The sequence below is a fragment of the Apus apus genome, chromosome 23 (assembly GCF_020740795.1).
Source record: "Apus apus isolate bApuApu2 chromosome 23, bApuApu2.pri.cur, whole genome shotgun sequence".
Taxonomy (NCBI): domain Eukaryota; kingdom Metazoa; phylum Chordata; class Aves; order Apodiformes; family Apodidae; genus Apus; species Apus apus.
Window position 1 is genome coordinate 417,439 of NC_067304.1, and position 24,646 is coordinate 442,084.

The 24,646-nt window shown below is 59.0% G+C and overlaps 1 protein-coding gene across 1 annotated transcript in view; it reads left to right on the top strand.

Moving 5' to 3' along the window:
* The first annotated feature begins 13,409 nt into the window (after nt 1–13,409).
* Nucleotides 13,410–24,646, top strand: part of LOC127393666 (receptor-type tyrosine-protein phosphatase V-like) — a 37,996-nt gene continuing 26,759 nt past the window's right edge. The window contains exons 1-10 of the mRNA XM_051638973.1: nt 13,410–13,609; nt 14,740–14,803; nt 16,835–17,101; nt 18,238–18,507; nt 19,015–19,281; nt 20,723–20,995; nt 21,976–22,236; nt 22,770–23,042; nt 23,488–23,757; nt 24,323–24,592. Of these exons, the coding sequence (XP_051494933.1) occupies nt 13,544–13,609; nt 14,740–14,803; nt 16,835–17,101; nt 18,238–18,507; nt 19,015–19,281; nt 20,723–20,995; nt 21,976–22,236; nt 22,770–23,042; nt 23,488–23,757; nt 24,323–24,592 (2,281 nt within the window). The 5' untranslated portion in view covers nt 13,410–13,543. The remainder of the gene's footprint in view (nt 13,610–14,739; nt 14,804–16,834; nt 17,102–18,237; nt 18,508–19,014; nt 19,282–20,722; nt 20,996–21,975; nt 22,237–22,769; nt 23,043–23,487; nt 23,758–24,322; nt 24,593–24,646) is intronic.

A 24,646-nucleotide genomic window follows, 5' to 3' on the forward strand; every position in this document is an offset into this window, starting at 1 on the left:
GCAGAACCACTTTTAGTTTCTGGAACCCGATATTCTCCCCCATCTCCTGCAAACAAGCTGAGCTTTCTTTCAACTTTGCAAACAAAAAGGAGGAGGCGAAGCAGGTGAGCCACCAGCCACACCTGTATGGGGCCAGTCACTTTGCAGAGCTGGGGGGTGTGTGCAAAGAGGGGTGTGTGGGCACAAGGAACAGTCCCCCTGGGTTAACTTCTCTCTCTGTGTAGGAACAAGCTCTCCCAATTAATCTTAGCTTCATGCATGGAGGGTGGATCCCAGGCTGAGAGGTGAGGGTAGAGGGGGGAATCTAAGACAGCATGTGGGGCCAGAACTCCACGGTGATGAGACTTTGATACTTTATTCAACAAATGATAGAGGAGAAGCCACAGAGGCACAGCAACAGCCACGGGGCTACTTGCCAGGATACACCGCTGCCCCACAAGGGGACAGAGCACCAGCACCAGCATCTTGCTCATCCATGTGTCACTTGGGCTTGTTCTGTACTTCCCTGGCTGCCTCTGAGAGCTCTGTGCTTCCGGAAAAGCTGCCTGGAATCCTTTGTGTGCCTCAGTTTCCCCCGGAGCTGGCTGTCTGCCTCACACGGGAAGCCTGGTGGGTTGGCAGCAACCAGTGGTTTGCCCCAGGCCCAGAGACACGTGTCAGGAATCTCTAGACCACAGCAAAACATTGCAAGGTGCACGGGCACGAAGAAGGCTCCTAGGAACACAACCCCCCCCAGCTACTCTCCATCCCCAGAACATATGGGACAAAGCAGCTCCCTGTGCAAAAGGCATGAAAAGACCTGCAAATCCTGGAGATTTGTTAGGTCCTTCCTATCCTGCATCCCTTGGCAGGCACCCTGGGGCAGGGACCCAGCAGCGTGGCCCCAGCCTTGTTGCCTACCCTGGCAGGCTGGGCTGGGTTTGCTCTGCACAGCCCCCTGTCTCCAGCCCCTGGGCTGTTTTCTTGTGGGGGCACCAAGCATGGTGACCTCTTGGAGGGTGCAGGGGCCATTATAAATAACAGGAAATGGACCTGTCAGGAGGGGTTAGAGAGAGGGAGAGACCCAGAGAGAAAGGAAGCGGTTAGACAGCAGTTACTTCCATTTTTGCTGCGAGAGAGCCTGTGCCCACAGTCTGTTGGGCTTGGGGAAGTGGTGCTGGCTTTCTGCAGGCCTATCTGGTCTGGGATCAGCAGCAAGTTCTTCACAGAGAGCGCACAGATCCTCTCCCTAGCCCCTGATAACAGCCAGGAAGAAGATAGTGAACCAGGGGTGGTTAAAAATAGCCCACTCAGCCAACGTGTGGTGCAGAAATAAGTGCAGTGAGTGAAACAGATGCTGAGTTTGTCCCTCCTGGGGAGCTGAGTTTCTCAACCTTTCTAAAAACAGCCTGTGCATGAGATGCTGACTGTACCACCTGGCCCCAACACAGGGTGGACCTGTTTCTGTTTCTGTTCCCAGCTTCTGCTGGGAGTCCAGGAGGTGGTCTGGAAGATCAGTGGTACAGGGTGGAGCTGACCCAAGAGCCTGGCTCCCCCAGTTCCCAGCTGCTGCTGCTGCTGCTGCTGCTGCTGCTGCTGCACAGGTGGCACCTTTTCTCTAAGCAGACACTTGCATAACTCACCCCTCTGGCCTCTTCCTCCTTTCTTAGGAAAACTGGATTGCTGAGGCCTCTAGGATCTTGTCATGAAAGCCATCTTTTCCAGAGCTTTCCATGCTGCTTTCCTGCACTCCATTTAAGTATCTCTTTAAGGTGGGAGAGCCCACAAACAGCTTTGCTAGTCCCTGCAAATGTGAATCCACTGCCATAGCTTTGTTATCCAGCACCTTGTGAGAGCCCCCTTGAGCACAGAGAGAAACTCATCCTCCTCACCTTGAAATACTGTCTTAGCACAGCAGGGCACAGCCCACAGACAGGACCTGCGCCCGGGCAGCCAGGACTGGATGAGATACATTCAGGTACTAATGGGTCAAATGTTCCAAATTCAAGTTCTGGATCCTGTAGTTTGACACTGTAGCCTCCAGCAGAGTCCTGTGACAGAGAAAACTTATGAAATTCAACCAGGGCAAGTGTAGGGCACAGCAGCTAGGTAGGAACAACCTCATGGGTCAGTACAGGTTGGGGACTGACCTGCTGGAAAGCAGCTCTTGGGGAAAAAGACCTGGGAGGCCTGCACAACAGGGTGACCACGAACCAGCAATGTGCCCTTCTGGCCAAGAAGGCTAATGGCATCCTGGGGTACAGCAAGAAGATTATTGTCAGCAGGTCGAGGGAGGTTCTCCAGCGCCTCTACTCTGCCCTGGTGAGGCCACATTTGGAGAGCTGTGTCCAGTTGTGGGCTCCCCAGTTCAAGAAAGACAGGGAACTGCTGAAGAGAGGACAGCAAAGGGCTGTGAAGATGATGAGAGGACTAGAATGTGTTTCTTATGAGGAAAGGCTGAGGGACTTGGGTCTTTCTAACCTGGAGAAGACTGAGGGTGGATCTTATCAGTGCTTATCAGTACTTCAAGGGTGGGTGTCAGGATGATGGGGCCAGTCTTGTTTCAGTGGTGCCCTCTTGTCCTGTCACTGGGCACAAACATGAACACAGGAAGTTCCATCTAAACATGGGGAGGAACTTCTTTACTGTGAGGGTCGCAGAGCACTGGAACAGCTGCCCAGAGCAGTGATGAAGTCTCCATTGCTGGAGACATTCCAAACCCATCTGGATGCTCTCCTGTGCAACCTGTTCTGGGTGACCCTGCTGTAGCAGGGGGTTTGATTAGATAATCTCCGGAGGTCCTTCCAAACCCCACCATGCTGGGATTCTATGACTCTGGGACAGGTCCCATCTCCCCAGCTGGAGGAGGGACTGGCCATGGACATGCCAAGGCACCCAGGGCAGCCATGAAGAGCAGACAGGCCAGCACCATGCAGCTCCCGGGCCTGTTTGTGAGCAGCTGGGCCTGGTGGCTCCTGGAAACTGTTGGGGATGGTGCTTTCTGGCCTCAGAAAACCAGGGAACCAGCAGGCTGGGCTGGGCTGGGCCCTACTTCTGCCCAGTGATGCCCCCCAAGCCCCCTTGGTCTGGCTGCACCCAAGCAGCCCCAGGTCTGAGCCACCAGAGCTCGCAGTGCACGGGGTCCAGGCATCACAAATATTCCTGTCGGCTCCCTGTGTGGAAACCATGGTGCTGAAAGCCACAAATGCCCCAGATCTGGAGGAAAAGTTAAGAAACTGCAAGCTTTTTTTGTTAGTTTGGTTTGGTTTTGTTTTCTTCTGCTGCTGGGGCAGAGCACTGCCAGCATGTGCAGGTAGCACCAGCTGAGCTACAGTGGCAGACAGCAGAGCTCTCTGTCACCCAGGGCTGCCCAACACCCTTCTTCTGCTCCAGCACAGGGTCCAGCCATGGGGCTGGCTTCAAGGCAGTATTTGGAGTCACCCAGAGTAAAGCACAGGGTCTGCCACTCTGTGAGAGAAAAGCAGAACTTGGCCATGCTGCCTGGTGGTCTCTGCACAGTGCTCTAGCTTCTCATCCTCCTGTCCCCAGTCCTCAGCTCTGGTTTATGGGGGACATTGCACCCTATTACCAAGGGCTGCTGGGCTGTGTGTGCATTTTGGGAAATGGTGGACCCCTCTGCAATGCAGACCTTGCCTGTGGTGCTGGGGCCCAGGGCTGGGATAAGAGGACAGGGCAGGAGGGATCTGTACTACTGGAGAGTGGGGGAGAGGATGGGGAAGCACTGAGCACCCCCAGAGCTGGGGAGAGGGGTGCCAAGCCAGTGAGCACTGGAACAGACCCCTGGTCAGTCATGCCAGCTGCCAGGCTGACACCATGACAGCCCAGCAGATCATGTCCTGCTTGGTGGGCACCACCCCTTCTGGGGGCATCTCCAGCTCCTCTCACAGCCTCCCAAGAAGCTCTGCCTGCCCCTCCTCTTCAGGTCTCCTGAGCCTCTCCCCAGATATGAAAGCCACCACCGAGGCCACCTCAGCTGGGCTTTAGGGTCACTCCACTCTGGGGAGCTGCAGTCCCACTGGAGCGACCCTGAAGGGATGGGCTGGACCTGCTCCTGCTGGGCAGAAGATGCGGTGTGCTGGGCCACATCCTGCAGCACTGGCCTGGCCCACTGATGGTGACAGGACCCCCCCATGTCTGCCTGTTTCTCCATTCCTGTGAGGGCCTGGTTTATGTTTCTGTCACAGCCAGGGATGGCTGAGAGTGTAAGGGCTGAGCATGGACCCTGAGGAGGTCCAGATGGATCCTGTCTTCAACGAGGAGCCAGGACTAACTCAAGCAGTGACAGCCACCCTGTGTGTCAGCAGCCTCTCTGCTGGCCTCTCCATGGGTTAGACAGTCCCCAGGGGCTGACACTTACAGGCTGCTTTTGGGGCAGCCTCTCTGCCAGTGGCCTCTTTTCAACAACACTCAGTGAAGGAGTGTTTGTCAGTGGAGAAAATATCTGTGTGTTTCCCTGGAGACCTGATGGGATGGTCCCACCACCCCTGCTCCTGGTACATCCAGGACAGTGAGAAGGTTGGTGGTAAGCAGGGGAGAAGCAGGAGGAGCTGGGCAGGGGGCTCCAGGCTGGGAGAGAGGGGTGGTAATGAGTTCTATATGGGCAGCACCCCCAGGCAGGTTGACCTTGCCTGTGGGCACAGCTGCAGAGAAGCTCTGGGAGGGGAAGGATGGACGCACAGTATGTCCTGTCCTTGTCTCCTGCCTTAAGTAGCATCCACAGCACGGAGCCATTCCTGCTCACAGCAAAGCCTTTGGAGCTCCCATGCTACCTGCCAGGGCTGAGTGTGTCGAGCAGGTGGCCTGGCATGTGATGAGTTTGTCAGGCCATGGAAAGCAGCCCATAAGAAGCACCAGCAAGGCTGTGTGAACAAGTGGTGTCCAGCCTGTTTTGACCTAGGTAAGACCACAAGTTCATGGATGCTTTCAACCCAGAGAGGAAGAGAATAACACTGTCTCCTGCTGCAGGTCTCTGGTAACAGTCTCAGCTGGTTGTAGAGCCAATTTTTGTGACCTCTTTCTCTGCCAGATGTCAAGCAGCAGGAACTTGCCTCTTCTGTGAGGATCTACTCTGGCACCAGGCTGTGTGGACAAGTCCTCTGCCCCAGTGGTGCTGGAAGAGTTGCTTAGAAAACAGGAAACCACTAGACCAGGAAAAAGCAGCAAAACGTTCCCTTATTCTGCAATGTTTGTTGTTTTAGGCTCTCCCAGCCAAGCAGCTCAAGCTGAGCAGCAGGCTGGCTGATTCCCCCGAGCCTTGGCCAGTCCCTCCTGGACCTTGAAGCCAGCCCAGCCCAGCTGCACCACCCACGGACAGCGTGGCTTCCCTGCCTGGATGCCAAACTCCCTGCTAATGACAGCCCAGGGAGGGATGACCAGGCATCTTGACATGTCCCCATTACCGGACTGCTGCCTGCTCTTCTGCCCTCCCCTCCAGCATTAGAGCACCTCTCCTTCCCAGCACACGCAAGGCAAACTGGGGCAGGGTAAGTGTGCTCAGGGTGAAAGTAGCTTCTGCCAGTGCTTTGGGTAGGGACCAGCTCTCCAAGTCTGGTGTCTGGGAAGGTCTCCAAGACCCACAGACTCTCCATGCTCCCAAACTCTCAAGCTAGGATGTTCAGCTCCATGGACACACCACTGGGGACCACACAGGCATGGCTGAGCACTGTGTCCCTTGGCAAGCCCCAGTGAATGATCCTTCAGCCAAGCTGTAGAGGCTGTGGCTGAAGGGACAGACACTTCACTGGGATCAGGAGCAAAATGGTGGAGGGGCCTGATCCTGCATCCCTGTGGAACTGCCTCACCTCTGCCCTGGAATTGGAACACCCATCTGCTGAGGCCAAGCTTGTGCCAGCAAAGCCTTTAGCAATTGCTGGCCATGAGACCTGCACCCGTGGCCAAGATGTGTCCCAGGAAGCAGCTTCCACTGTGGTGGGTGAATGTCACCTATGGCAGTTCCTGGGGAGCAGCCAGGCTGCAGCCCTGCCGAGACCAAACATGGCTCAGTCTGGGGAGGGTGGCTGTGGGGCCTCAGCTGAGGTGGTGAGCAGGGCAGGGGGGAGTCCCTCAGCTGCTCCTGGGAAAAAGCAGAGCTGACTTCTGGGGGCTGGAAGCAGAAAGCAGCAGGCGCTGCTGACAGCCCAGGAGTCGGGCTGGTGTTGTGTTTGGCTCTGGGTGCAGCAGAAGATGCCAGGGAGAAGCAGAAGAGCTGCAGATGCTGCCAAGCCTGCAGTCATGCTGTGGGGAGGGGGCACCTCTGGGTGCTGTGCCCCAGCACCCTGGGACCCCCCATGCAAGGAGTGCCACCAGCAGACTTTGGTCCCTCTGTGGAAGGATCAGATCTGCGCTTTCACAGCCCCTTCCTGCCTCTGTCCCCCTGCCTGCGGTCCCTCTACGGCGTCACGGCTACAGGGACACATGCAAAAGCATCAGGCAGAGTCCTGGGTGTGGTGCCATTGGCAGTGCGGGCAGGGAGGGGGGGGCTGGCAGGCAGCAGGGTGGGAGATGCCCTGCCTTGGCTGCCAAGCAGGACTCCCGCCCCGGGCCATGGAGGATGGGCAGGCTTGTGTTTACTACTCCAAAAAAACAGACCTTCCTCCCGAAAACAAAACCTTTTGTGTGCAAATGCAGCCGTCTGGCAGGTTTGTTTTTATACAGGAAACTTTGAAGCAGAGGGCTGGGGCTGGTTTCATTTTCTGAGGTGAGTTTTGCAGTTCAGGGTGGTATTTGGAAACTGAGCCGCTTTCCAGAGTTGGAGGCTGTGTTTCCAGGGAGCTGCTGAGCACGGCAGCAGTGCCCAGGGCTCCCTCCCGTCCCTGCTGCGGGCTGGCCCGGCCCCAGCATCGCCCTCCCGCTGCCTTCCCTCAGGAGAGCTTTGCCTGGACCTCAGGGTGGGGGAGCCCCGGCAGGGCTGGGGCCGGTGGTGGGAAGGCTGGACTCGAACCGGGCAGCAGCTGAACCACGTGTGACCTTGTGAGACTGGAAAGGGTGGGATGGAGAAGCCCCCCTGCCAAGCACTGCACAACAGAAGTGGGAACTGCTGCTCCCACCCGGGGCTGAGTCCAGCTAATCCTGCCAGCTGCTTTCAAGGAGACTACAGACACAAGCTCTGGGCCTTTTTTTTCAGCTGGGACTGTAGGAGACAGGAGTCCTTGCTCACTTCTGTGGCTCTTGCACCTCCTCCTGCTGTGTTCATCAAGGTGGGAGAGGAGGTGCCTTGGGATCTGCTCCCATGGTCCCAGCTTTCCTCCAAACCCACTGACAAGACCCTTCTCCTTGCCCCCAGGGACCAACAGGCCACCTTCTTGCCATGGTGAGGATAGATGCCATCCTGAACAAGCTGTTGGGATGCTCTGCACCTCCTGAGCCAACTCACCTGCTCCTCCCCATCTGCCCCTTGACACAGGGCTAAGAGGGAGCAGGAAGGCAGCTGGTCTGATGGTGCTCAGGGCAGCAAAGCCTTTCACAATCACAGCCCACAGACACCTTCAGGGCTGGAGCATGGGTCTGGGTGTCTCTGCTGGCTCCATCACAGCCTTGGGGCCCTCCTGGTCTCTGTTTGCAACAAGAGCATGAAGGGATGCTTGCTGTCTCCAAGGGCCCCATTATAAGCTGCCCCCACATGGGTCTGGTCCTGCAGCTTGTGGTGCAAACCCAGGCGAGGTGCAGGGAGGTGTGAGCCATGCCCAGCCTGTGGCACCGCACGTGTCCTGCAGACCCTGCCACCGCGGGGCTGCAGGAGACACCTTCATCCAGCTGATCCCTCCTCCCTGGCATCCTGCAGCAGACACGCTGGGCGAGCCCAGGCGGGCCTTCCCACGGGACCAGCCCAGACTTGAGCGTCGGGCTGTGCACAAGCGGGAGCGAACGGCAAGTGTGAGCGCGCCAGGGTGGCAGCGCGCGCCAGGCTGGCGGGGACGGGCTGTGGGCTACGCCGGGGACGCCCACCGGGAGAGGTACTGGTTCCACTCTTTGCTCCCTTTCTGACTCTCAGGGATGCAGTAGAAGCCAGGATGCATGGGGTGAGGAAGGGAGCGTGGACCCTCGGGTTCTCAGGGCTGGATGGGCACGGGCAAACCTCAGCCAGAGCCCCAGGGCAGGTGCTCTGTGTGGCTGTGCCAGAAGCAGACCCTGGCAATCAGTGCCTGTGTCTGTGTGGGGTAGATCGTGTGCCTGGGCTCCCCAGCTTAGTGAGGTGTGGGGTGGGTGCCAGGAGCTGCTTTGTGGCTACTTCTTGAGTGCAGCATCCTGGTTGGCAGCAGGCACCTTTTCTGTCAGCTTGAGCTGACCCTGCATAGCAGGGTGGGAACAGAGACCCACAGGGCTCTGCAGGCTGTTGGCAATGGGGTGGGCAATTTTGGGGGCCATCCAGGTGCTGGCTTAGGTGTGGGGCTGGACCTCTCCAGGCTGCTCTCAGTCCTCCCCTGTTGGTGCCTCTTGCCCTGGCCGGGAGCAGGGGACTCCAGCACCACTCACCCCAGGGGCAGCACCCACAGCCCGGGGGGGCAGAGCAGGTCTGCCCGGCTCTGCCGGCTCTGGGTGTGCTCTGAGTCACCCACAGCCCAGCTCTCCCCAGCTCTGCTGGCAGCTGCTTCGCACCCGCAGCCAGCCCAGGGCTCCAGCTGCAAGTGGGGGGAGCGCAGAGCATCACCCCAACATGGGGGTCACTCCTGCCACACCTGGCCATCCCTCAGTTTGCCCAGGGCACAGCTCTGCTCTGCAGAAGGGGTGATGTCCCCCACTGCCTGCCTGCTCTCCCTGGTCTCCAAAATAGGAAGAGCTCCAAGGTTTGGCAGCACGGGGCAGGTGGAGGCAGCAGCACTGGCAGAAATCCATGGGGAAATTATTAAATACTCACAAGGTATTGAAGGAAGAGCACCCCAGTGCTCTAGGGTTTTGGGCTGGAGAACAGTGGCGTGTGAACCTTGCAAAGAGAGAGGTCCCAGCGGCACCTGCACCCTCCACCATCTTTTCCCACAGGCACTGCCTGTTCCCATGTTCCACCCTGGCAGCCCTGGGCAGCACTCGGCACCTCGGAGGTGGCTGTGGGGAGAAACCGTGGCCTGGGGCAGTTTACAGCACTGGTGAACACAAGGAGAGACAGGGACTGGAAGGACAGGGACTGGAGGGATGTTGCAGCTGGGCTGAGGCAGGACAGAAACCCCAGAACTGCTCCCAGCCCAACCCAGTGGCACCAGTGCCCTGTGTCATGGAGTCCCTGGGGAGCACAACGTTGCAGGGTGCAAGGTGGGACACAATGATCCTGCCCAGGGAAGGATGGCAGAACTCCCATGGGGACAGCAGGGCTGCAGGTCCAGACGTGGGCAGAGGCTCCTCTGTGCAGTGACAGCACTGTTCATGACGCAGTGCCAGGCTGTGCCCTCCCTGGCTGGCAGGCTGAGCCCGTCGGTGAGTGGCAGCGTCCTTGCCCACATGCAGTGCAGGGACCCTGACAGGCTCTGCCTGTGCCCAGCCTAGGGAGCACTGCCCACTGACTGCCACCACACAGGGACCCTGTGACACCAGGAATGCTGGGTTGTCACACACTCTTCTACCCACCCTGCTCCTCCCCAGCCCAGCTGGTGCTCCCCAGGACCATGCTCAAGTCTGGGAGAAGCGTCCGAGGGGACAAGCCCTGTGCTACCATCTCCATGCTTAGGGCACCTGGAGTAGGGGCCAGTGCAAGGAGTAGCCTTTCCCTTCTCTGCTACAGACTAAATGATCCCACTGGGACCTGGGACAAGGACAACCCCCTAGCTAGAGGCTCTCCCCTTTGCAGGAGGTGGTGGCTTAGGACCCTGTGGTTCCCCCCAGCTCAGGCCAGCAGAGCTTTCAAGCTCTCGTGCTCAGAAGGGTGTCCCCACCCCCCTGTTCCTTGTGGTGCTGTTGCTGCTTCACGGAAAATGTGATGACTCGGCAGCCCCTGAGTTTCCAGGCCTGGTTCCAGCTGCTGGGTGGAGAAATTTTCTGCAGTTTTTTTTGGGTCTGGCACAGCTAAAGGCCTCCCTGTTGGGGGGACTGGAGGAGAGTTCTGGCAACCCCAGCTGGAGGCAGGTTCTCTGACCTTACCCATAGTAGCACGGTGTCACCGGGGTGGCTGCAGCGAGGGCAGTCCTGGCACGTAACAAGCAGCTGCTTCTGTCCAGTGTGGGCGAAGGCTGAGCCCAGCAGCACCAGTGCTGGGCTTTGGCCAGTGCTTTGGGCTGGGTGGGCTCCCTTGCTGAGCTCAGGAGCATAACTGCCAGGTTCCCAGGTTTAAAACAGGGAGCTGGTATGGACATGTCCCCACAACCAGTGAGATACCAGCTCTGCCTGCCCTGTGATGAGCCACCAGCAGCATATGGAGGCTGGGAAAGCCAATGGGACGTCTCTGGGTCCATGCCCAGGGTCAGGCCTGCACTGGTGAGCAGCCAGGCATGGTGTCAAGGCATCCACCCAAAACCCATCCTGAGGCTGGTCACCTCACCTCCTGGACTGGGAGTTGCAGGGCAGTGGCACAGAATGGCAGCAGGCCCTGTGGGAACAGAGACACTGTGTTCCAGGAGTCCCTGTTCAGCTTCCCAGCCTAGAGTCCAGGAAGGGCAGGACAAAAACCCTTTGGTCCTTGGGCAAACAAATGCCTGGAGAAGCTCCCTTGGTGGTGGAGCTATAGCTGCATGCAGGACCATGGCAGCAACAGCTGTTTTCCAAGAAGCTGCTGAGATGCCACATCCCTTGCAACTCTATCCCACTGAGCCAGAGGGGCTGGAGATGTAGCTGAGCAGTGTTGCAGGGGCTGGTGGCAGTGCTGGGGCTGTGGGCAGGCAGATGTAGCAAGTTCAAGGGCTCAACTTGCTCCCCATCTGGTCAAGGCAGACCCAGCCAGGCTGGAGTTTCACAGGATTCCAGTGAGTGGGTTTGTCCTCTTGCTGGCTTGGATCTGCTCTTTGGTGTGCTTTGAAGACAGAGGAGCCCCCACCTTGACTCTTCAGCCTGGAAAAATGCACTGTCTGTGCCACTGCCTCAGACAGGGGATGCAAAATCTTTTCCCAGAGTTTTCCTTGATAATCAAGGGTCTCTCATGCCCCATCCCCTGGATCACAGTTTCCAGCCCACCAAGGCCCTCCATCCTAACCTCCGACTCCAGCTTCATTAGCCAGTTGTTCCTCCAGTTCAGCTCTGCCATCACCCGCCACACTGCAGGGACACAACTCAGTCCCGTCTGCCTCCAGCCCCCCCCTGCTCTGCATCTGCCCCGGCCACCCTGTCCCTCTGGCAACTCCCCGTCCACTGCAGGGCCACCTCTCCTTGTGCTGCCTGACAGCCTGCACCCCACCGTGGACTTGTGGGGGGACATCCACTCTTTGCAAACATATCTGGGGACCAGCCAGCTGTCACCTTCCAGATCCCACCCGGGGCCCCTGGGTAAACCTGCTGCAGCAGGGAGCTCCAGCCTCCTCCCAGCTGGCTGCAGCCACCCAGCCCTGGAAAGGGGCCTCTTAAAATAATCCCCAGCCCACTGGAGATGGCAGCAGCCAGCCCCAAACCTCCTGCTGCCTCAGCTCGTGGAGGGGGATGCTGTCCCCATCCATCTAAGTAGCTGGAGGACACCACCTCCAGTATTCCTGAGCACCCACCTTGCACTTACCTCTTGGGGATGCCCCACCCTGGGCACACTGAGGCCTGGCAGCAGGGATGGGTGTCTCCAGCTGCCTGCAACATGAGTTGGTGGGTCATCCCCATCACCCCAGGTGCTGGTGGATCTCAGTTCCAAAGGCTTATCAGGGGATCCCCAAGTGCCAGAGTTTTTATCCTGGGCCTCCATCCCTTCAGCAGATGCACCACTTGGATTTTTTACATCCAGCCCTCACCAGAACTGTCAGTATCAAGGATTATAAAAGCTTGCCTGCACTGGAGCCAAGGCATTGCCTTCTTCTCCCACCTTGATCTCCAGGGTGTGGGTGACTGGTCTGGGGACAGAGTGACTTGAAGGACCTTGGTTGTTGAGCTGTGACTCTCTGCCAGGGGACTCCTGGGTTGTTAACAGAGGAGAGCAAGGTGACAAATGAGCCCTCACTGCTGGGCTGAGCAGCAGGGCCCAGGGCTCCTCTGCCCTCAACCTGCTCCAGACAGGGCTTGGACCTCTGCAGAGACGTGACTGTGATCACAGACCAGGATTCCTGGCACCAATCCCACTTAGCTGGAACCTGGGGAATTAATTGTCCCCATGCAAAGGAAGGGGACTCGAGTGCTCTGTCCTCTTTCCCAGCCTTGGGGCTATCAGGAGCTTTGGGGGATGGATCTGAGTTAGGTGATGGGTCCTAGCCCTTGTGTCCCCCTCTCCTCTTAATTACTTGCAGGAGCTGGGGCTTTGCCAGGCACTGGGGGCAGGTCTGTCTGTCACAGATCCCACCTGACAAACCTCCATCTTTAGCTGTCCCGGGGCTGGCTGGGGGATGTGTCACACCTTGGCAGCGTTATGGCTCACAGCAGTGCTTGAATAGCCCCCGGTGGTGGCCGTGCTGGCTACCGGGACAGACTCCCAAGGCCACACAGGCTGCGCAGGCTTCCGGGATGGATGCATCACTGAGCCCTTTCCAGAGCTGTCCCAGATCTCCAGCGCTGATGTGAAGCCAATGGCATCTCCACTCTGAATCAGAGCTGGCATCCCGCCACGCGTCCCGCAGCACAGCCCCCACATCCCGCCACGCATCCCGCAGCACAGCCCCCACATCCCGCCACGCGTCCCGCAGCACAGCCCCCACATCCCGCCACGCATCCCGCAGCACAGCCCCCACATCCCGCCACGCGTCCCGCAGCACAGCCCCCACATCCCGCCACGCATCCCGCAGCACAGCCCCCACATCCCGCCACGCGTCCCGCAGCACAGCCCCCACATCCCGCCACGCATCCCCCATCACCCGCAGCAGCCCGGGCAGAGGTTCGTGCCCACAGCGCTGCAGGGTGCGGGGCCGTGCCGGGGGCAGGCGCAGGGTGCACAGCACCGCGGACACGCACCCCCGAGCCCCCCAGCACCCATCCCAGCTGCCTCCCCCTCCCTCCACTTGCTGGGGGCTGGTTTCGACACTCCCCTCCCGCCCGGAGCCGCCATCTGTTGTCTCCTCCCCTCTCCGCCCCTCGCAGCACGAACTCGCACAACTCTGCTCAACTCCTGCTGGCCCGGGCGGGCTGCAGCCCCGCAGAGCCCCCGCGAGACCCGCCCCCGAGCCCCCCGGCCGCAGCAGGCGGGCGCTGGCACGGGCAGAGCTGCGGAGCCGGCGCTGAGGGACGCGGAGCCGCGGGAGCAGCAGCAAATGCGGGCAGCGAGCGGCGCGCCCGCCCCGCACCTGCCCCGCGCCGGGGAGCAGCGCTGGGCTCCTGCCCCGGGAGGGCTCCCAGCCCGGGCCCCGCTGATGGCCTCGTGTCACCCCCGCTCCGACAGCATGTGGGGACGCAGCCCCTCGCTGCCGTGGGAGAAGCGGCTGGCTGGGGACAGCCTCTGCTGAGGAGCTGCCACCGCCCCCCCTCCAACTTGTCCCCCCTCTTGTCCGCAGCGCCCCCGGTCCCCATGAGGCCCCCGCTGCTGCCGCTGCTGGTGCTGTGGGTGCCGCGGCTCCTGGGATCGCTGGCAGAGGTAAGACCGTTTCTCCTCACCCCCGGTTGTCTGGGCAGGCTCCTGGTCCCAGGCGCGCTGCCGAGCGACGTCATGGCCCTGCGCAGTGACGTCATGGCCCGAGCAGTGACGTCATGGCCCGAGCAGTGACGTCATGGCCCGAGAAGTGACGTCATGGCTCCGAGCAGCGGCAGCACGGCGCTGAGCCGGGGCAGCGTGGCTCTGGGTGGCTCCCGCCTGCAGCCGCACCGAAGCACCGAGGTTTGCAATGAGCAGTTGGCTGTGTCCGCTGCCCCCCGCGCCGTTCCCCGCCCCCGCCCTTCCTGCTGCCATGGCTGCGCGGCTCCCGGCTCCAGGAATCTCGTGGCTGCTCTACCCAGGGCTCCGCAGCCTCTTCGCTCCCCTCCACGTACACACCCCTGAAAGTTCCTCAGCCAGTGGGGGAGCCAGGAATTGAGTCAGGCAGCACAGCCGAGGGGGAAATAGCAAACGCGAGATGATTGCTCCTCCGTGGCTTGTTGCGGGACAGGGAGTGGGCAAAGATATTTCCTTTCATGTGGAGGAACAAGCCCCAACCACAGCAGGGCACACCCTGCTCGCCGGCAGACTGTAGGGAGACGGGTGTCCCACCAGCACACTCAGCACCCACGGTGCTTCCCAGGGTGCTGGGTGCTCTGGAGCTCCCCGGCTCTCGGGTAGCAGCTGGGCTGAGGCCTGGGTACCCTCCATCCTCCCCCCAGGACCATGGGAAAGGGGGAGAGGGGTGGTGGCTGTAGAGGGAATCAGATTGCCAGGGCCTGTCCTGAGCTCCCCCCACCCTCCCTCCCCGATCTTCCCCTTGTGACCTGCATCTTCTGGTGTGATGTCTTCCTCTGGGACCATGGGCCCATGGTGGTCTGCAGCTCCAGGCCCTGGGCAAAAGGCCAGGGCAGCTCAGAAGCCACATCTGCAGAGTATCTCCCTGCTGTGGCCAGAGGAGGTGATGTGAGCAGTGCCCTGGGGCACAGTACCCAAAGGGTTGCAGCACCCAGATGCCATGGTGGGGTGGGACCTGTGCCCTGGCCTGGCACAGGGCACCTCTGCCAGGCGTTGGTCTCAGCTCAGACCACCTCCCCTTGTCCCCTTCTCACTGGTCTACTTCAATCCCCCAGGGTGAGGGATGCAACCGGACAGCGCGGGCAGGGCTGGAGGGACAGGCTGCACACAGTGAACCAGGTGAGCTGAAGGAGAGAGGTTCCCAGGCTGCAGAGCTCCAAGCCCCATCCAACCTGCCCTTGAACACTTCCAGGGATGGGGCAGCCACAGCTTTTCTGGGCAACCTGGTCCAGGGTCTCACCACTCTCACAGTAAAGATTTTCTCTCTAAGATCTCATTTCAATCTCCCCTCTTTCAGCTAAAAACCATTCCTCCTCATCCCATCCCTCCCTGCCCTGTTCCCAAGTCCCTCCCCAGCTTTCCTGGAGCCCCTTCAGGCACTGGAAGGTGCTCTAAGGTCTCCCTGGAGCCTTCTCCTCTCCAGGCTGAACACCCCAACTCTCCCAGCCTGCCTCCAGAGCAGAGCTGCTCCAGCCTCTGAGCATCTTTGTGGCTGCCTCTGGACTTACTTCGACAGCTCCATGTTCTTCTTGTGTTGGGGACCCCAGAACTGGACCCAGCAGTGCAGGGGGGCCCCCAACAAAGGAAGAACATGGATTATACTCCATGGGACAGCCCCATGGCTCTGCTGAGCTGGCTGGAGTTGGCCCAGCCAATGTTGCTGTGTGCTTGGGGCTAGCACAGAGCTCAGGAGTTCCCATGCCAGGGAGGATTCTCCCAGATGATCTGCAGGCAGCAGTCAGGGCCTGGGGTGTACCTGGATGTGGCTGGCTGTGATGTAGTTAGCAGAGTTTATCTCTGGGGACCTGAGCAGTGTTGTGATCGTGAGCCTCGAGGCTGGAGGATGCCTCTGGCCTATTTTAGGTATGAGTACACTTGTAGTGCAGAGGTGGAGATGATTACCAGGTGACAGATGGAGACAGGCAATGCAGTTAGTTGGAAACCCAAGAGAAGGAAACAAACATGGGTGGAACCCATGTTTCATGAGATAAGAAGGAGCCTGCAGTGAAAAACCATCCCTGTTTGAACTCCACACAGGGCAAGATGCCTCTGGCTTTCTTCAGAAGGAGATTAGCCATGCCCTGTGCTCCACTCCTCTAGCCTCTCTAGCCCCCAGGCAAACCTCTGGGGCAAGAGCTGGGCTTGTTTAAAGCTATCTTGCTGTGCCAGATCACATGGAGGCCTGTTACAACGTGTTGCAATTCATAAATTTTAAGTGCTAATTATTACACAAATGTCTTATTAGCACTAGAGCTGTTCTGGTGTTTCCCAAAGGCTGGAAGCATTAGCAGGCTTGTCTTTCACATCCAGCTGGGGTTGGGAACTGTGTGACCATCTGCTGGTGGAGGCAGAGATGGAGCCTGCAAGGGTCACATTGCCAGTGTGGTCCCACCAGAGTCCTTCCAGTTTCTCTTTGTGTAAGTGGTTCCTGGGCAACTCTAAGGGCAGGGATTCAAGAGCAGCTTTGGCCACTGACCCACCAATTAGGCCAAGCCCTGTCTGCCACTTCCTTGTCCCCAGACACTCTCTGAGGATGCCACAGCACCAAATGCTGCCCTTGCTGCTGCAGCAAGGCCAAGGTGGGGACACCCCTTGTGCAAATCTGGCCCCAAATTTCTTCCAGGTAGACAGTGTCCTGCTCTTCCCATGTTATCTCTGCACTGGGCAGGACAGTGGGGAGTTGGTGCGAGGATTCCTGTACCATGTGCTCTGCCACAGCCCACAGAAATGGAGACTGTGGCAGAGATCGTACAGGCCCCACTGGCATGTCCATCCTGCTCCCTCACTGGCCATTGTTACAACTTTTGGGGGACTCAAACCCCAACCAAGGTGATGAGCAATGGGTTGTATCCAGCCAGGGCAACTTCTCTGCAATACACCAGCACTGTCTGGACCAAGTATGTGCTGGCCTGAAGCCTTCAGGTCTTTCTCCCATGGAGGAGAAGCTCCATGCTTAGGAGCATCTCTTTCACGTGGTGCCTTTGACCCCAGTCCATCGGGGTTTCTGACCTTCTTGTGTTTTCCATAGACTATTGGGAGCCCTTGGGGTTGAGGGGCCTGCAGCCAGGGTGGGTTGGCTGAGGAGCCTGGCCCCTGGCCACCCAGCAGCACCACAGCTCCCTGCTGAGGGTCTCGGCTTTGCCTCTGCAGGGGCCCCCCTGAACCTCAGCGTGAGTGACCACAGCCGGTCGGACTCCCTCCTTGTGTCCTGGGAGGAGCCCATGGGGGATGCTACGGGATATTCGCTCGCCCTCTCCTCCCTGGGGTCAGGCAAGCTGCTGCAGAATGGATCTGCTGGACCCAACGTCACCAGCTTCTGGTTCCACGGGCTGACCCCCGGCATGCGCTACAAGATCGAGGTGACAGCCACGCTGGCTTGCATGGAGACCACCAGTCAGACAGTCACAGCACAGACAAGTAAGGCATTCCCCAGGGGCTACTGGGTCCTACCCAGAGGGGTAGGGGCTCACTGCTCCTACCAGTGATGGTCACACTGCTCTGGTGGGTGCAAAATACAGGTCTGTGTCCGTGAGATCATGGGGAGGTTGAGCCTTTCCTCACTGCCACAGGTTTTACAGTCCTTCCCTGCTCCCCAGAGCCAAGGGGTCATTGCATCATGGCAGGGTTTCTGTTGTATCTTGTCCTGGAAGAAAGTAGCTAATGATGGACTAACCTATGACGTGAGCTGCAGAGAGTGAGGGTTGGATAATGTCCTGCCTGGAGGTCTCGAAAGAGCTACAAGAAAGTAGCACCTGCTCCATCATTTTGGCATGTCTCTGTCAATCTCCACAAAGCCACAAAAGCCTACACACCCTCCCTGGCTGATGCCAAGGCCTGGGGAAGAGGCAGGGCTGGTGAGTCCACAGCTCAGGGAAGGACAGCAGCCCTTGCCTGCAGCTCTCCAGAAGAGTTTGGAGTAAATCAGTGCAGGTGAAGGTGGAAAACCTGGAAAAGCTGAGTAGAGCTCAAGGGAAGAGGTTGGCCAGAAGAAGGCCCAGTGTCAGATAGCAGTGATGGCTGCAGGGAGCAGGGGCTGGAGGAGACGGGGGAAGGTCTCATGTTATCAATATCTACGAGGGTGTGTCAGGAGGATGGGGCCAGACTCTTTTCTTCAGTGTCCAATGACAGGACAAGGGGCAATGGCCACGAGCTGAAGCCCAGGAGGTTCAAGCTAAACATAAGAAAAAACTTTACTATGAGAGTAGCAGCAGTGGGACGGGCTGCCCAGAGAGGGTGTGGGGTCTGCTTCTCTGGAAACATTCGAAACCCATCTGGATCTGTTCCTGTGGGATCTACTGTGGGTGATCCTACTCTACAGGGGGGTTGGAATAGATGATCTTGAGAGGTCCCTTCCAACCCCCACCACTCTGTGACTCATGGGAAGGCAGGTGTCAGGACCCCCAGGGGATGGTGCAGCCCACACAACCCATGGGAGCTGGTGAGCTGGCAGGGAGGTGGTGGGGCTGTGGCTGGGGAGCTGGGTCCTGCCAGGTCAGGTATCACCAGGCTTACAGTGAACATGCTCTGCCATGTCCCATCCATGTCCAATGCAGGTCCCTCCCCCGTGCGCAGCCTGACCCTGAGCAGCAGTGGGAGCCCTGGGGTGCTGAGGGCGTCCTGGGAGCACGCCCAGGGCCAGCGAGACAGGTACCACCTGGCTCTCTATCACAGCCAGTCCCAGGCACTGGTGAGAAACGTGTCCCTCTTGCCCAACACCTCCACCTTCCTGCTGGATGGGCTGCTGGCTGGTAGCGAGTACGCCCTGAAGGTCAGCACACTGGCTGGAGCCAGCCAGGCCAGCAGCAGTGTTCACCAGTGGACAGGTAGGGAGTGATGGTGTCCCTGCCCAAGTGGGGAGGGTGGGAGCAAGGGTTGGGCAGGAGGGGTGTAGTACTCATGCTAGTGGAAGAGGGGATGGGGTCTCCAGGCTCAGGATGGGGACCTGGTGTAGGATGGAGAACCCCCGGGAGTTCCAAGGGGAAAACCTCCTGCTTCAGTCCTGCCTTGCTGGACGCACCGCTTGGGTTTGTGGGCTGGTGTCCCCGTGGGAGAAGGGCAATCTGGGGATCCTGGCTAAGACGTCTCAGCTGGTGGGAGCTGCAGAAACGTTGCATTACACAAGCTGCCACCCCCTCGGCCCCGTAGCCTGGGAGAGCCTGACAGTATGGAGGGACCTCAGGAGCAGCTCAGGCCGCCTGGGATGAGACCCAGGAGGGACATCCCTCAGCAGGTCTTCAGCGCTCATGCCAGCACTGAGAGCAGCCATGGGCATGGGAGGTGTCCAGAGAGCCCCAGCACTGACCCTCACTGCCTCCTGCTTGTCCCCACAGCTCCCTCCATCCCCACCCAGCTGAGGCTCAGCCCGGGCTCCAGCACCAGCCTCACGGCCTCCTGGGGCAGCGCCGCGGGGGCTGCCTGGCTGCACCTCACGCTTCACAACCTCCTCACCCGGACGGTGACCACCACCCTGTCAGCCAGGAGGGGTCTCACCAGCTTCACCTTCCAGCACCTCCAGCCTGGCACCCCATACTGGCTGGGGCTGAGTGCCGTGGCTGGGCCCTACAGGGTGGCAGGGCCCAATGCCACTGCCTGGACATGTGAGTATGTTGGCCAGGGCTGGAGGACCTCTGTGGCCCTGGCTTTTTCCCTGCCTCTGATCCACCCTCTGACTCTGAAGGTATCCTGCCAGAGCCTGGGGTACAGAGGGCAGTTCTGCTTGGACCTGGCCAAAGCTGCTGCAGGACCCTGTTCTGGGGGACTGTGATAGTGGGGTCAGCCTCCTGGGCAGGTGAACTCCTGGTGCTGGCCTGCTTCTCCGTGGGGTTCACTGGGATCAGCCTGTGGCCTCCCCCTGAGGAGGAGGATGGAAGGGCAGTACATGCCACCGGTGTTTGGTGCAGCTGGGCTGGGCTCTCACATACCTCAGGTCTGTTCAAGGGCACCAGAGACAACAGTGGGCAAGGGGATAGCGGTGTAACTGGGTTGGTTTCCTTAGGGAAATGAATCTTTGGTCCTCTTTGATTGCTTTGAAGGGTTTGTTTTGGTAATACCTGATATCCTCATTCTGGTGGATGTGCCTAATGTGTCGGGTGCTGTGCCAACACAGCCAAGGAAGCCAGCCTCCCAGCTTCTAGCAGGTCAAGAAATGGAGGGTGGCTCTCCCAAACCAGCTGGTTGCACCATTCAACCCAGCTTCCTCCACCTCCTGGCTTCAGGCTGAGAAGGCCCCCGAGAAAAAGTGATTTCTACCACTGCAGTCCTGGTTTGCTGCTGAGACCTTGTCTGTAGCATTGCACACAGTTCTGGCCCTGGACTTGCTCTCCCAGATGTTCCCAGGAATGCCGGGGGGAAATGGAGAGGCCAGGCCAAGCCTCCTGGCCAGAACAAGACTCATGCTGAATCCCAAGAAAGCATTGGCCTTCTCCAGTGAGGAGCACTTGGAGGTGCCAAGCTGCAAACTCAGGGCTGTTGTAGCCAGTGACGTGTCCTTGCCCTGTGCAGAGCCCCTGTGTACACTGGAAGGAGCTGGGTGCCACCAGGTGACAAGTCTCCAGCTCTTCCCTGCTCCACCTGCCAGTCTGGGAAGCTGGAGCCTGCTCCTCGCTGACTCTGCAGCTGGGCTCTTGGGAGACCTCCACATCTCAGCTGGTTTCTTTCGGCTGTGAAGTCTGACTCCAGCCTCGCTGCTGCCATCTGCAGCTCCCACCTGACCCAGCAGAGCTCCCCAGTGCCAGGGGCATGAGCCAGGGCACCCAGCCAGGGTTTCAGTCCAGGCCAGTTCCTGGGAATATCAGCAGGCTCATGACGGGACATGAATGGAAAGGAGTGTGGCTTTCAGGAATTTCCCAGCAGGGCTGCCAGCTTTGTCTGGGCTCTGCTAGACCAGGAATGGTTGTGCTAGAGGGTGGAGACAGCACGCTCCAAAAGGATGTCTAAGGCTGGACGTAACCTTGCAGATAAGAAAGCAGGGCGTGAGGCTCAGGGGTCCAGAGAATCCTATAATCCTGACTCATGCAATCCTTTTCCCTTCCCTTCCAGACCCCCTGAGCCCTGGCAACGTGACCCTGAGCAGAGCAGAAGAACAGAGCTCCTTGCAGGCTCACTGGAGCACTCCAGCAGGAGAGAGGGACTTCTACCTGGTGACACTGCAGGAGGGAGAGGACCATGCTCCCACAAGGAACATCTCTGTTGATGGAGACAACAGTCATATCACCTTCCATGGGCTGAGCCCTGGGACACAATACTGCGTCCAGGTGACAGCAGTAGCTGGGCCTCACCGGGCATCAGCCCACAGCACAGTGGCCTGGACGGGTGAGCAGGGAGCCCATGTGTGGCCTCTCGAGGCCATTTGATGGAGGGGCTGGTGCCCCAAGGGAGGCTGGTGAGATGGAGAGGGTGAACAGGGGCAGAGGTGGGGCTGGCAGGGCTGTGGTAGGAAGATGTGCAGGGGGACGTTTATTAGGATATTAGGAAGATATTCTTCACCCAGAGGGTGGTGGAGCACTGGAATGGGCTCCCCGGGGAAGCAGTGCTGGCACCAAGCCTGACAATATTCAAGAAGCATTTGGACAACACCCTCAAGAACATGGTGTGAACTTTGAGGTTGTCCTGTTTTGGGGTGGGAGTTGGACTTGGTCATCCAGGCTGTCCAAGGAGGTGGTTGAGCCACCATCCCTGGAGACATCTGAAGAGGCAGATGTGGTGCCAAGGGACATGGCTTAGTGGTGGACGTGGCAGAGTTGGGGTAGTGCAGGGACTCCATGATCTTGAAGGTCTTTTCCAGCCGGAGTGATACTGTGATATTGTGGCACCAGGTCCCAGGAATGTACTGAGGGTCTGAGCAGCAAAATCTGTGTCCCCACAGTTCCTCGTGAGGGTGGGCTCAGAGGTGCTGGGCAGACTTGTGCCAGGTAGTGCCAGTCACAGATCAGGACCAGCTCCTACCTGGTAACTGCTGGATGCAATGTCTGGCAGGCTGCAGGACTGCTCCCCCTCCCTCTGGGGAGGGAGATGGCTTTGTGGGTCCCCCTGGTTCCCCCAGAGCAGCAGGTCTCTGTGCCCAGTCCCAGGTGGCTTGTGGAGCCATGGTTGGTGCTGTCCCAGAGCTGCTCTCCCAGGAAGGAGGGACTGGATCTGCAAAGAGTGTGGAGAGGGTCTCCCTCAGCCCCTGGTGCCAGGGGCAGTGACAGCCCTGGAGTTTGGTGGGGAGACAAGCTGCAGAGTGTCTTAAGGGCCATCTGGCTGTTAATGCACTGCCCACAGTGACAGGGTCCCATCCTTGTCCCTTGCAGAGCCACTGGCACCGTCTGGTGTGGGTCTGTCCAGCCAAGGGAGCCCCTACAGCCTGCTGGCCAGCTGGGAGGAGGCAATGGGAGAGGGCTACCTGCTGGCCCTCAGCCCTGTGGAGCACCCAGGGAGGAACAGCTCACTCCTCCGACGTGTCACCAACTTCACCTATGAGGGCCTCCAGCCTGGCACCCTCTACACCCTTGAAGTCAGCACCGTGGCTGGCCCCTACACCTCATCACCCCGGCGCGTCACCAACTGGACATGTGAGTGCCACAGCCCTCACCACAGCCAGCCCCGGGCTTCCCACTGCATCTTGCCCTTCCCCACTAGGCCCTTCCTGCCTCAGGGCTTGCAGGAGCATGGGTCTTCTGCAGCTTCATGCAGTAAAAGGGCAAAAGGCTCAGGAGGGAAACAGAGGTGCTGCTGGATGAGTCTGACCCTGCTCTGCATCCCAGTCCTCACCACAAGAGTCAGCAGAGCCCAGAATCCTCTTCCTCCCCCTCAGGCCACCCTCCCATGGCCTGCATCTGTCTTGAACCACCTCTCTACCACCCTGGTCCAGTCCATCCCACCCATTTCCTCCAACCCCACAGCAGTGCTCATTTACCATGCCAGTTTGAACCCTGTGCTGGCACAGTCCCTACCAAACCAGCGTGCGGGTGTCAGCAGGATGACAGTGGCCTGCATAGGGGTTTTCCCAGGAAAGGGGCTCCAGCCCCAGCACTTTTGGGGTTGCATTTCTGCCAGGTGACCCCAGTCTGGCTGCAGTTGTGACTCCAGACCTTTCCTTTCCTAGATCCTTTGCCCCTGGAACAGCTGACCCTCAGCAGTCATGGCCACAGCACCTCTCTGCAAGCCTCCTGGAGAGCAGCTTCTGCTGGCAGTACCAGCTACACAGGCACCCTTTACGAGACCAAGCTCCAGGAGAGAGTCAGGAATGTGACTGTGGGGAACAACTGGACAAATGTCACCTTTGAGGACCTGGTCCCTGGGCGACAGTATACGCTGGAGATGGCTGCTATGGCTGGACCTTACAGATCCCCTGTGCAGTCAGCCACAAACTGGACATGTGAGTGTGATGGTCCTACCTCAGCCCTACTGCACACTGCCACCAGGGCCTGCCAACAGCAGCAGAGAGCTCATGGGACAGGAGCAAGGCAGAATGTGGACCATGTATGGGCAGACTGCCAGGGGCAGGGATGCAGATAAGCAAAGAGTGGAAGGACAAGCAGAGTCACATTCAGCCACGTTGGAAGAAAAAGGGTGTTCAGTGCAGGAGAAACCCATCACTGAACAGAAAATGTGTCCAAATGTCACACAGCAGTAAAGGCAGGGGCCTGCTCCTGTGTTTGTTGCAGAGCAGAAGCTCAGGCTGTTCTGGGGTTTCATGTGCTAGGGCTGACTTCTGACCTGAGCCCAACAGGGATAGGCAGCGGAGGGTGCTGACCCCCACTCATCCCACAGCAGCTCCATCACCATTACCCCTCACTGCCTGGATGTTTCTTCTCTCTCAGATCCTCTAGCTCCAGCTGGTGTGACCCTGGCCAACACCCGGCACCCGCTGGGACTCTCTGCCTACTGGGACAAGGCTGCTGGTGACGTAGACCAGTTCCATCTCCAGCTCTACAGCAAGAGCCATCCAATGCAGAGGAACATCTCAGTGGGGCCAAACACCCACAACTTCACGTTTCTGGGGCTCTCCCCTGGTGTTCAGTACTTCCTGAAAGTCACCGTCCTGGCTGGCCCGTACCGATCCTCATCCCACTTTGCCACTGAGTGGACATGTGAGTGAGGAGTCTCCCCAGCCTCCTGCAGGGACAGAGCATCCTGGTGCTGCCCAAAAGGCTGGCAGTGACACAGATGTATCTGGGCTGAGGGAGGACTCCGGGGACACCTGCATGCTCCCTGCCCTGACAATGGGAGCACATGTCATGAGTTAAGTGCCATGTTCTGGCTTCTGGGCCCCAAAAGACCATTTTCCCCAGCTCAGGCTTTCCGCGGTCAAGCTGAACCTTCTGCCTAGACCACTCATGACCTCAAGGCCAGCCTGTGACTGGGGAGAGAGTGATGTGAGAGAGGAAGCACAGAGACTTGGATGGGCTTGATCCCTGTCCATGGAGTAGAGCAGCCCAGTGTGGGGCTGAGCGCTCTCTCCTCAGCACACCTCCTCCCTGCTAGCAGCACCTGGGGGCATGCACAGGCAACATGTCCTCCCAGACACCTGGAGAGCTGGCAGTCAGCTGCTGCCATTTCTCCTTTAGTTCTGTGCAGAGCTGCAGATTGTGTCCTGGCTTCTCTGCTCACTTTCCTCCACCATCTCATGGACCTCCATGCTGTGTTTTGCCCTAGATCCACTGTCTCTGGCTAACGTGACTGTACAGCCTGGCCAGAGACCCCAGGAGCTACGTGTGAGCTGGGTGGAGTCAGGCAGTGGCAGAGACCACTTGGTACAGCTCTCAGTGGCCGAGTCCCTGTCCATCATCAGGAATGTGTCTGTCCCCCGTGGAGTCACCCAGATTGACCTGGAGGGGCTGGTGCCAGGGTCCCGGTACCGCGTGGAGATAATTTCTCAGGCTGGACCTCATCGCATCTCGTCTCAGACCACCATTGGCTACACGGGTAGGAAGGCAGCACCTCCACACCCCTGGTGCCCAGCCTAGCCCTGACCTGCTG